Genomic DNA, 12223 nt, shown 5'->3' with positions numbered 1-12223 from the left:
CTGCACGGGGGTCACTCAAAACTTCCGGCGGAAGTCTTATTTGTATTGCTTCTTACGACGAATTGCTCTGTTTAGGTATCTGTAATTTGATTGAATTTTTTTAATTAATCATGAATTTCAAAGGCGCAAAATTTTCGTAAAAAGAGGGGATGTGTTCTGCTTTCGGGTACAGCAATGAGGACAGGAAGCAAATAAGATGTCAGAAATAAAGATGTTCAATTTCTAAAGGTCCTGATCGACGAATCAAAGCCAATGCTTTAAAGCGAAAGGATTGAATCTTAATGAATATTATGTAGTAAACAGACTTTGTGCGAGGTATTTATGAGCTGGAAACATTCACCTTAATTTCATCAGCTATGTATTTTTACTGTAATGTGTGAAGATCCTATATTGATCTATATTAAATTGATTATTAGAAAAACTCAACCTGAACAATTTTTTATTTGCTTCCTGCAAAGCTGAAAGTTTCCAGTGTTTTGACGGGTTTCGAACAGTTTGATTTGTGTGATTAAAATAAAGAACCACTATTCATTACATCATGAGAAAAAAACTTCCCATAGCTCGAACTATCAATAACTCGAACCATTTAGCCCGTCTCTTGGGACTTCGAGTTATTGACGAGTTATTAGGCGCTCTAATTGTAAACAAATTTAGATATTCGACAATCGGTAAACAAAACACATTAATTAAAGTTATAGTATAGTATCATAGTACAGCTAATTGGTATTACATTCAAAGCAATTTTAACGCAGGAGAAAGCACTCGGAGATTAAATTTAAATTTTGTTATCTTTCAATTTTTTTTTATGCCTATCAATCTTGCTACAGAAGCAAGTTGATTAAACAAAAAAAAAGTGATGAACAAATATGTAATAAAATATATTAAATATCAAACCTGAAAATTAGGTAGCAACTGTAATAAGTGTGTGTGAACTGAAAAGCTACAACAGGAGAATTGATTGAATATGACACCAAAACTCCCTGTCATAGCCATTCTGTGTGAACACAGTGCAGAAAAGCTTCCATCTTTAAAAAAATAGCTTCAACTTAAGAATAGGAATTACAATTCACAACGTACTTGCAATCCAGTAGATTTGTGATTCTTGAAAGCAGACTTTGTATCAACTTTATTTCTGTTTAGGAGGTATTCATAAATGCTTATCATTGAAATCGCGGTAATGATCGACAAACGAAGACTCTTTTTTTTTTCCTTATTTTCTGTATTTAAAGGATCAGGAAAATCAGATCCGTTGATCGACATTTTTTGAGAATAGCAAAGCCTATTATACTCATTTCATGCATTAAAATACGCAAAAGACATGATTCTACCTAGAACTGAAAGAAAACAAAATTGCCTGAACACTGTAAACATCAATCGTTAGCAATAGATTCGCCATCCCATCTACTAAAGGATCGGTAAGGTCACAGCCATTGAAAGATAATTTTTAACAATAACTAAGTTTGTCTTTCTTATTTAATGCATTGAAATACGCAGAAGCCATTATTCTGCTTTTTAAAGAAGCACAACAAAATCGCTTTCGCTATGAACACCTATCTCTAGCAATGGAGATTGGCGCTTAACCGGAAATAAGACTCGCTACTTCCGGTCTACGTCAGTGGTTTGTTTGTTTATTTAGGATATTTGGTGAATAAGCTTTAAAGGGCAATCAGGAACAAACTAATAAATGTTTCTCAATAACTTGGATTGCTCTAGAAGTCAAAAACCAATACATAATTTAAAAAATACTATAATATTTTGAAATGTGTTTTCCATATGTGCGACAAATTTTAATTGACAAATATTCAATTGGTCCAAATTGTGTAATTAAAAAAAATATTTTCAAAATTAACGATATTTTAAGTATAGTGACAAAATAACTTTCTTATAAACTTAGTAAAAAATGTGTTTCAACAGCAAAGAGTGGAATAGTTGCTTAAATAACTTAAACATACTGTAAAACTATATTAATACCAAAGAAACACTGCATGGGGGGAAACAAAACTTTGAAAATGCTTCTGACACCATTCCTGTTGATTCTTAAGTGAAATGACCCCCTGAATCCAGGTATGACAATCGTTTTTCTTCACCATACACTCTTTTTGGGGATAGCTACCCCTGCATGTTTTCAGTTTTTGACAATTTTATAGCCATTACCGTATATACTCGCATATAAGTCGATCTCGCATATAAATCCACCCCTCCACTTTTAGGAGAAAAATCCTGAAAAAATTGAAAACCCACGCATACGTATAGTCTCTACTTTTGGAAAAACAAGAGCTTTTTGCTGTTAATTTTGAATTTAAACATTGTAAAAAGGAGGAAAATGAAATGTAATGAACATTTTTATGTTAAAAATTGTCCGATTTTTATTCTTTTGCACAAAAAAGGGTTCACTTTTGCGATTACGGTTTTGGTTAAGGGTTAAATTTCGCTGTTGCAATTTTTTCCCCCTGTTGCTTTTATTTTGATTTTATATCAATAAAATTTAATGCAGTAGTCATATCATATTATTTTTAAAAAATACGCAAATAATTCGTGATTATCTGTAAAATTCCCGAATAAGGCGATCCCCATACTTTTTGCATAATCGGCCATTTACTGTAATTATTTATTTTTTATTTCACATCGCCCCGAGAGCCCCCTGCTCCTGTCACTTGTCGTTACTCTTTATTTCACAGTCAGACCATGTAAAATCATAGCCAAATGCTTAAGTATTTACTTCTTTAGCATCTGCTTAAAAGGGATAGATTGAAATCAGGAAAATGTTCACGCTTTCAAATGTTTCTTTCTAAGAAAAAATCGGAAATTTCTTTGGGAATTTCTGTCTCACGTATAAGTTGACCCCCGAACTTAAAACATCATATTTTGTAATAAATTTCTCGAATTGTACGTGAGTATATACAGTACTTTGTTTTGGAGGCGAAGGTAGCATTATATTAACCATTGACATCTTTCTCAAAGGCTAAAGATCTGAAAAATTTTCAAACATGAATATTTGCAGAAAGGAGGGAGATTTATGGGGATATTCCTCTCATAATCAAAAATCCTTATTTTTCAGTGTAAAACCAGAGCATTGGTCTCACTCCTATGAGCTTCGTATACAAAAAGAATTCCTGATTGTAAAAAATGATTTAAAAAAAAAAACTTGGAAGCATTGTACATTGCATACGAGTCCCATTGCAGATCTTTAGCAGAAAAACTTCCCATATTAATTACATATCTTCAAGTTACATTCATAGCTACATCAAAGATTAAAAATGAAATTAAGTTTGTTTATAATATAGCACTAATGTTAATATATATTTCTGAGGATGCAATTGTCACAACCATTTTTTTGCACTTCTTAATAATATCAAGAATTATTATATTCAAACCAAATAATGGCTATGAAACTGTCGAAACGAGAAAAAAATGGGGAGGGGGGGGGGAGAGGCTAAACACAAAAAGTTGAAGGGTGACAGGGGAAAACATTGGTAATATTTGGAATCAGGGGGTCATTTTACATGAGATCATCAGCAAGAATGGTCTCAAACACATTTTCAAAGTCTTCTTCTTTTCATTCTTTTTTTTTTTACAGCCCAGTGCAAATAGTTATGTACAAAATGTACATAAAAATGTACATAAATGTACACAAAAATAAATATTTTACACAATCAAATAGACAAAGAGCATTATTTCGTAAGTTAAGTACTTATACAATAAAATACTGACTTTTCCTCCATCAGATTTCAAATGAATGTTACTTAACGACTTGAAAAAGTTCGATAACTATGCAGTTTGCTTAAAACAAACTACAAGGAAACAAAACCAAATACTTAAAAAAAATCATTAAGCTCATTAAACAAATTCAGTAATGGAATGAATTTAAAAATGCTCACATGAAATATTACTGCCTAAATCCAAACTGTTAAGAATAAAGGAATTGTAAATGCAAGCATATATAAGCTTAAATTCATTAATAAAAAAAGTCTAACCAGGTCAAAAATCAATCTGATTGGGGTAAATTTATCAAGTGTAAAGATGCATTATTAAGATACATAATTTAACCCATAACAAGAGGTAACTTTTCACATTAAAATGAAAAGTAGAAAATAAAATAAATAAATAAACAAGTATGGCCTTCATTGAGATTAACTAGACATGGCACAAAGCTTTTATTGAGTCATTTTTATACAAATAGTTCAAACAAAATTGTTTTCAAATGAAAAATGCTATTTCAAATTAAAAAAAATATATAGTTGAAAAAATAAACAATATATTTTATGTTTTAAGATAATGATGTATTGAACGCAGAAAAAAGAGAAAAAAAAAAAAAAAAAAAAACAAGAGCATTTAACTTAACTTGGAGCTCTTATTAACATGAAAACTATTTTTCAGAACTGTTTTCTATGATTAATGAAGTAATTAGAATTTGATTTTAGACTGAGTTCACGGCACCAATTTAAACAAATGGCTAGACCTAAAATAAATAACCCATGATTTTAAAAGCATTACAATTAATTTTTGGCTGATTTTTCTTCCTTCCAGAGATGCATTTGAAGATGATACATACATTAAAATCGGACATAATTATGACTATGATGGAATGGTAAGAAGTTTGAACAACTTCATGCTATTTAAAAACATAACTTAAGTTTTAGATTAATTTTAAACATTAATTGTAAAAATAACATAAACAATTTTAAAATAAAGATAAAAACTGTCTTTCAAAAAGGTTACAACTTAATGTGTGCAATAAACCAATGCTAAACATAATTTAGTGTTGAAAATAGAAAGAATATATATATATATATATATATATATATATATATATATATATATATATATATATATATATATATATATATATATATATATATGTATGTATTTATTTATTTGGGGCTGTACTTTCAGTCTTCTTATGTTATGAATGTCCATAAAAAATTTCAGACTTTTCTTGTTCATGAATAAATTAGCTCTGCAGCCTTTGATTATTTGTATACAAGGAAAACATAGCAAAAGTCGTTAAATAAATATTATCACAAGTTAGTAAAAACACATTTAATGTACAAATGGCAAAAACCAACACAGCACCAATAGCAGAAGCATCAACAAAATGCTAAAACTTTGAGAATTCAAATTTTTTGAACAGCACACAGATAGATGAAAATTTTTTTAAAAATGCTTTTCTTTATTACATAAAAACAAAAGCAAGAGACTGATGAAGAAATCATCTGTATAAAAGCTTTAAACTGTACAGAATGTTGTTCATAAAAAACTCTTGTGCATTCGAAGTTTCATACATACCAAGCACTACTGGGTCAACCAGTTTTGGCGAAAACCAAGCCAAAATAATGTATATCTCCTTTGTTAATTTACAATTATTCGATTCGATTCAGCATTATTGGCACACTTTAAGACTAAGGCATATGTGATTAGGTATTTTCTCATGAGCAGTAAAATATTCAAATTTTAACAAGAATTTCAAAAGAATTCTTTCCTTGGTGGAATAACCTTTTTTCCAGCCCATAGACTATTTGGAATTGTGAAGGCATCAATGGTAACAGTTAAATGCTTGGTCTGTATTTCACTAAAACACTTTCCTCCAGAGTTGTATCTGAAATAATTAATAAAGAATGTTTCAGTTATAGTGTATGGAGCATAAATCATTCAAAAATTATTTTCATTACCATATCTAAAGATTTTTTTTTTTGGGGGGGGGGGGGGGGTATAGAACTTTAAGTTGGCAACACTGTTTGATATGTGCGCCATTTTGATAGCTGTTACTTGTTTTGTGTTTAGTTAGGTTTGCCATTTCATCATGAATAGACAACAAGACAGTGCAACATGCCACAGAGCGCGTGTCACAATTGATTTATTGAAAGAAACCGGGTGAACGAATAATTTCACGTAATGGACCAGTGAATTGACCTGCAATATCATGCGATTTAACACTGCTGAACCCATATTTTGTGGCATTATGTGAAGTCTTTGGTTTACATCAATAAGCCACAGACGATTGACGTCTTGGAAGAGAATATTCACCAAGTTATCACTGATATATGGCCTCCATTGCTGCAAAAAGTGAGAAAATTGAACTTCCCAATTGAACTTTCTCCGAGCCAGCCACAGTGGCCATATGACAGAAATCATATTTAAATAAAAATGCCAAAGAATCATCTTTCAAATAAAGCAAAATTCATGGCAATTAACACCATTTAACTATGTTTTATTTGAACCTAAAGTTCTACACTTCTAAAAAAAACACCCTTTACTTTGACATTGATCTGGTTAGCTTTTAAAGGGTTAGTAAGAATTATAATAGCATAATTTAATTCAAAACAACTTAACTTGAAATGCAGAAACATGTTAGAAGTTTTTTTATTTCTTATGGATAATAAAAAATATAATTTTGCAGGGGCATTTTAAGAATTTTCCTGATAGGCAGGGCCACGCCGCACAGTGGTTCGAAACGATAAAAAAAGCGGAAAAAATTCAATAACTTTGAATATTTTCAAAAAATGCTTTGGAAAATTGTTAAAATTGTTGCATGGTAATATTTATCTTCATGCTTGCTGATCGTATTCACTGCGAAACCCCCGATTTTACGTCCCTCGAATCTACGTTTTTCCCCACATTTTACGGTTTTTATCATCAGGTTCCAGTTTTTTCCGTATACTAATAATATTAATTTAACCCGGATGGAAAGCTTGTTATTTATGAATTTCCCGCATTTTAGGTTTTTCCCTTGGCAGTTAAAAAAAGAGAAAAAATGTTTTAAAATTAAACAACGAGTTTTCTTCTGTACATTTTTAAACATAATCCGCTCTGTTGAAAGTTAATCCATGAAAACAGAAACGCTTCTGCTCCATTCGTAGCTGACCTTATGGACTTTTCGGCCGCCAATGAAGTTGAACAAGAAGAAGGGGAAACACAACTTGTCTCTTCTTTCAATACTGCATTTAAGAGCTTAATAATAGTGAAAGGGGGCTTCAGTGACCGAGCGGTCTGATTGACTACTTGACATTGGCACACTTGAGGCTCGTTTCGGTTGCATCCTCCATTCTTTGTGATGTAAATTCTTCCATGTGTTGTTTATACGTGTAATAAAAATATATCACGCGTAAGGGAGACATGGCATTCAGATTGTAGACCTCATCAAAATATAACTGTGCAATTAAGCACCAAAAGAAAGAAAGAAAGAATAGTGAAAGACTATTTTCTTTATCATAAAGACCAGGAAAAAACTTTGCAAAGTGTTCCAATCCTGGAAGATGCTGTATTTACTTTGGATTCAATAACTCATTATTACTGACTATTTTCAAACTAAACGCCCGAATTCGTTACTTAATGTGTTAGAATGATCTTAACTGGTGTGTATAATAGTGTTCTTTTCGTAAAATATCGCATTTTTACATTTTATAAGCGTCTTCGTATCAACCTTTATAACTATTTTTGTTTCCTTATCTGATTTTATCTTTTTATACATTTCTCGTATTTTACGTTTTCCCATATTTTATTTTTTTATATTTGAATTGACGTTTTCCCATATTTTATGTATTTTGTTTGATTCAGGCCTCTGAGAAATGTGAAATCGGGGTTTCTCTGTAATTCAAATTCATTTCTGCTTTTAGAGAAAAATATAAATTAAATCAGTCGTATGCCACACGCAAGGTTTATTTATTGCAATTGATACCCTCGATCAATATTTTCTCGCAATGTTGACAAACTGAAAACAGCTTTATACTAGAATGATTTCGAAAAGGAAATCAGAAATTTCAAATGTTTAATGATTTTCTAATTTCATTGTTTTATGAACAGAATGGTTATTTAACTTTTTATTTAGAATTCTGTATGAGTTTTAAAAATTTTTCTCAAAAAAAAAAAACTTTTAAAAATTTTGTCTAAAAATATGTATCTTTTTTAAAGTCAAACGGGTCCGAAAATTGTTATTTTCAGGTTACTACTGCATTGCATGTGAAATAATGCTCCAAATTAAGCCATAACAACGTAAACCTGTTTTTAAAAAATCCTGTACATTTATTGATGAATGTTTCAAAAGCCCCAACTTTCGGAAACAGTAAACAAACGTTTTTAGGCTCTCCTGCAAAGTAGTGAAACTGTGACATACGTTAGTCTGGAGCATGTCAAATTTGATGACCAATTTCTTTGATAAAAAAGCAATTAACCCCCGTCATATCATTACGAGTTATTTTCTAACTTACTATATTGGTATTCGTAAATGGCGAAGATCAAACAAAAACATCTGCCATGACTGCAGTCGCAGGTGGTCGCAGCTTAAATGTTGTTTATTTACAGGAAGGATTAAACTATTGATATATGAAAATTTTAGCTCACCGGAAGCCGCCGATAAAAGTATATTCCACAATACTTTTCATTAAATTTTTAAGAAAATAATGTTTTTTTATTTCAGGTAGTTTTCAATTTTGATGAATTTTTAATTTTTAACTATGATGTAATATGCATCCCATAAGTGAAAAACCAATCAGAAATGACTCTTATTAAATTCTAGTCCTCCTTATTGAACGTATGAATTAAAACTGAAGTATAAGGCGTACCTCCGAAAAAAAGTAAAAACATAATTGTTCAACAATTTCAGCTTATTTTTGTAAAAACGATTTTTTTTTCAAAAAACTCTTATGCAGTAAGTTACTACAACTCAAGGGCTAAGTAATAACGGCATGAAATATTTTTTATCTTAAAACTTAAAAATGGCTATTTTTCCGCCCTTGAACCACTGTGCGCCAGAGTCAAAAAGGCGCTGAGCACTGCCGATGAAAAAAGTTCCAAATGGGGGGGGGGGGGGGATTTGCAACCGAAAGATTTTTTTATCTTTCCATTAAATAAATGGTGGCAGCGAAATTATACTGCTCAATGAAACAAGTTCTCCGTTTTGATGCCTATCTAACAGGAAAATGTATTGCCTTGTAAACTGCTATTCAACAGTGCAAGCTTTTACACTGAAAATACTTGATGCTAATTAATGCCTACATTAGCATGTTTCTTTCTTCTGTGGAGCCGTGAATGCTTTTTCGGTGTGTCTCTGGTTGAACATTCAAGGCGCATCAAATTCGCTATTCCCTATTTTAGTCACTGAACTCGAAATAACTTCGAGACATGAAGTTTAAATGTACACTGTATTCCAAAACTAAATGCTTGCCATGTTCCAATTTTCAGGTATACAGAAAACCAGAGGAAAATTTTTCATCAGTTCATTACGTCTTCCAATTTGATTTATTTTTTCAAATAAAAAAATGTGAAGAGTACCACCATCATTTTGAACTATATTTGGTATGTATTAATAGTTCGTATTTTTACTTTAACGATTTAAGATATATAGTAAATCTAGTGTCAATAGGGGGTAGGGATGCACCTCGCATTGAAACCGAATGTGTTACTAAAAAGGGATTTCAGTGCATATGAAAAGTTTCCACGAGTAACATCAGTCGATTAATAAAGATTTCAACTTCCTGTATTTTACCCGTGAAGTGCTTTATGATATTCTTAATCACTTAAATAGGAAAATGTAAACATATTTCATTTCTAATGTTCTAATCTTCAAACTACAGCTTATAAAATGTCGAGGGAAAATCTTCGTTATTTTTAATAAATGTTTAAATTAAAAATTTCCATGTTGCAGATTATTAGTAAGCTAATTAAGTCCCAACCACATTTCTCTTTCTTTCATTTCCCTCCTCATTTTTTTAACCCCTATCCAAATGAGAAAAGTTCCAAAATTCCTGTTTCAAAAAATTGCCGGGACCATAACTTTACTAAAAATGGTCTGCAATTGCGTTTTTAAGACTTTAAATTCGAAAAATGTTCAGGTAGGGGACTCCTTAACCTTGTTATATCACCAAAGAATGACGAAAATTGAGTTTTTAAAATTACAATATAAATAATAAAATAAAAAAAAACCTCTGATACCTTTTTCCTAATGTCATTATGAACCTCTAAAATCCTTGTTTTTAGGACTTTCAATTCAAAACATTGGGAGGGGACGCTTATCGATCAGAAACTTCCTGAGCCCTATTACTTTTTCTAACGACAACAAGTACGGTCTATAATGGCGTTTTTAAGACATCAATTTCGGAAAATATTGGAGAGGTTCTCTGAACATTTTCTCTCCCTTTCATCTCCAAAAATCGCATAAAACTGCGCGTTTAGAACTAAATTTCGAAAAATTTCCGGTGGAGAACTCCTGGAGCCACTATTTCAAACTACTTGTATTCAAGTAATGACTGACCATATGCTAAATCAGAGGTTTTATCAGCTTTCTCTCTCTCTCTTTTTCGAACAATCTGACTCTGAGACAGCCGAAAAGTTTCAAAATTGTCTCCTAAATAGTTTAAACAAAACAGGAAAAGTTATTCTAATTCATATCTTTTTTTAATGACTGATATATGACTCTTTAATAAAAAATATTTTTTGGAGGTACCTGAAAGTATGACTCTTACGGCCATATGTTTCATATGTTCTAACATTTTAACCTAGCGCAAAATGTTTGCACATTTTTTTTTGAATAAACGTATTTTTGCCCACATTATCTTTGTTTACGAAACCTCACTTCAGGTGTTAACCATATTTTCCTCGAACGTCATTCCATAAAGGCGCTCAAAAGACATTTGCACGACGGCGGCGATCTTGCTTGGCGCGGGCCTGCTGATAGGGCATACCTTTAAAAATGACTTCTAATTTAATGCTCTTAAACTCAAAGATTTAGCATTGTGCTGTTAAACTTTAGTTGTTCCATTTTTTAAATTTTGAGACATGTTAATAACTATGTCTTCAACCTTATTTTTTCTTTTAATCAATGGATGTTTGAATCAAAATTTAGCTTTAAATGATAGGGAAAGGTGAAAACAGTGCCTAATTACTTTAATACAGTAAATAATTTCAGTAATAATACAGTAATTAATTGTTGAAAAGTTATAAAATTATTACATTTTCATGAAATGTTAATGAAATGCATGGAGATTTTGCTTTTGGTAAAATTAATTTTTAATAATATTTAATTCATTGTATCACTTTTGATATACAGTGAGTCAGTTTTTTTTCAATCAATGGATGTTTGAATCAAAATTTAGCGTTATATTATAGGGAAAGGTCGGTGAAAACAGTAATAATTTTAATACAGTGCAAATAATTTCACAACACTGCTGAAAAATTATTATATTTTCATGAAATTTTTATGAACTTTTTGAAGATTGGTTTGGTAAAATTAATTTTAAATACCATTTGATTCAATGTATCGTTTTAGATATACACTGAAATACAGATTTAAACATTTTTAAAGGGACTGGGATTTTTAAAAAAAATGTAAAATACGGAAAAACATAAAATATGTGAAGTACATGGCAGCAAAATTAGTTTCATGACCTGATGAAAAATGTATAAATGCGAGATAAACATAGATTTTGGGGGAATAAAACTGGGATTTCACAGAATTCATTTAACAAATTTCAACACATTTGATGCTTTAAAAAAAGTGTAAAAGGGAAAGGAAAGGGATTTTAAAGAAGTTATAACACATATTTGTAAACAACTGACACTTACTTATAATACCTGTCCATCATTTTATCTGTAATATTTTTTGGTCCTATACCGAACAATTTTAAAACCTCTTCCCTTTCAGGATTGTACGTATATATAGCTCTAAACTGGCATCCTGCATCTCGAAACAGTATTAAGAAATGCTTGCTTTCAGACCTGTTGATTTCCTAAAGAATAAATTGCAAAAAAAAAAACATTTTTGAATGCATGAAATCAAATAAATAATGAATAATTTAATTATGATAATAGCAATCATGCATGTTTCAATACTTAGAGATGTAAAAATGCAAAAATACATTAATCAAAGTAAATAAGCAAGTTGAATATACTGAAAGGAAAAGAAAGAACCATTTAAATGAGAAAAGACCCATAAGTGGTGCAAGTCCACGCCCCCCCCCTCCTCAAAAAAAAAAAAAAAAAAAAAAAAAAATTCTATGAAAAAAAACTATCTTTTGATTGTAGCAGGTGTCTGCTGTGTATAATAGCAAAACAATGTTGTCTTTCAGATGGCACATTTTTTTTTTTTATTCTACAGACATTTGAAGTTATTGGATGAATAAATTTGATCAAATACTCTAGTTAAAAAACCACATATAAAACTAAAAAAGTTCCATAAGTTTAAATAAAAGATTTTGAGCTTTAAGATGAAATGTCTTAGTTTTCACAATCC

General features: G+C 30.7%; 1 protein-coding gene across 1 annotated transcript in view; it reads right to left on the bottom strand.

Annotated features, from left to right (window-relative positions):
* Positions 1 to 5360: 5360 nt before the first annotated feature.
* Positions 5361 to 12223, bottom strand: part of LOC129228375 (calmodulin-regulated spectrin-associated protein 1-like) — an 80927-nt gene continuing 74064 nt past the window's right edge. The window contains 2 exon segments of the mRNA XM_054863052.1: positions 5361 to 5596; positions 11557 to 11720. Coding sequence (XP_054719027.1) covers positions 5464 to 5596; positions 11557 to 11720 — 297 coding nt within the window. The 3' untranslated portion in view covers positions 5361 to 5463.

This window comes from Uloborus diversus, chromosome 8 (assembly GCF_026930045.1).
Source record: "Uloborus diversus isolate 005 chromosome 8, Udiv.v.3.1, whole genome shotgun sequence".
NCBI classification, from domain to species: domain Eukaryota; kingdom Metazoa; phylum Arthropoda; class Arachnida; order Araneae; family Uloboridae; genus Uloborus; species Uloborus diversus.
The sequence above is the reverse complement of the archived record's forward strand: the minus strand, read 5'-3'. Positions and strand labels throughout refer to the sequence as shown.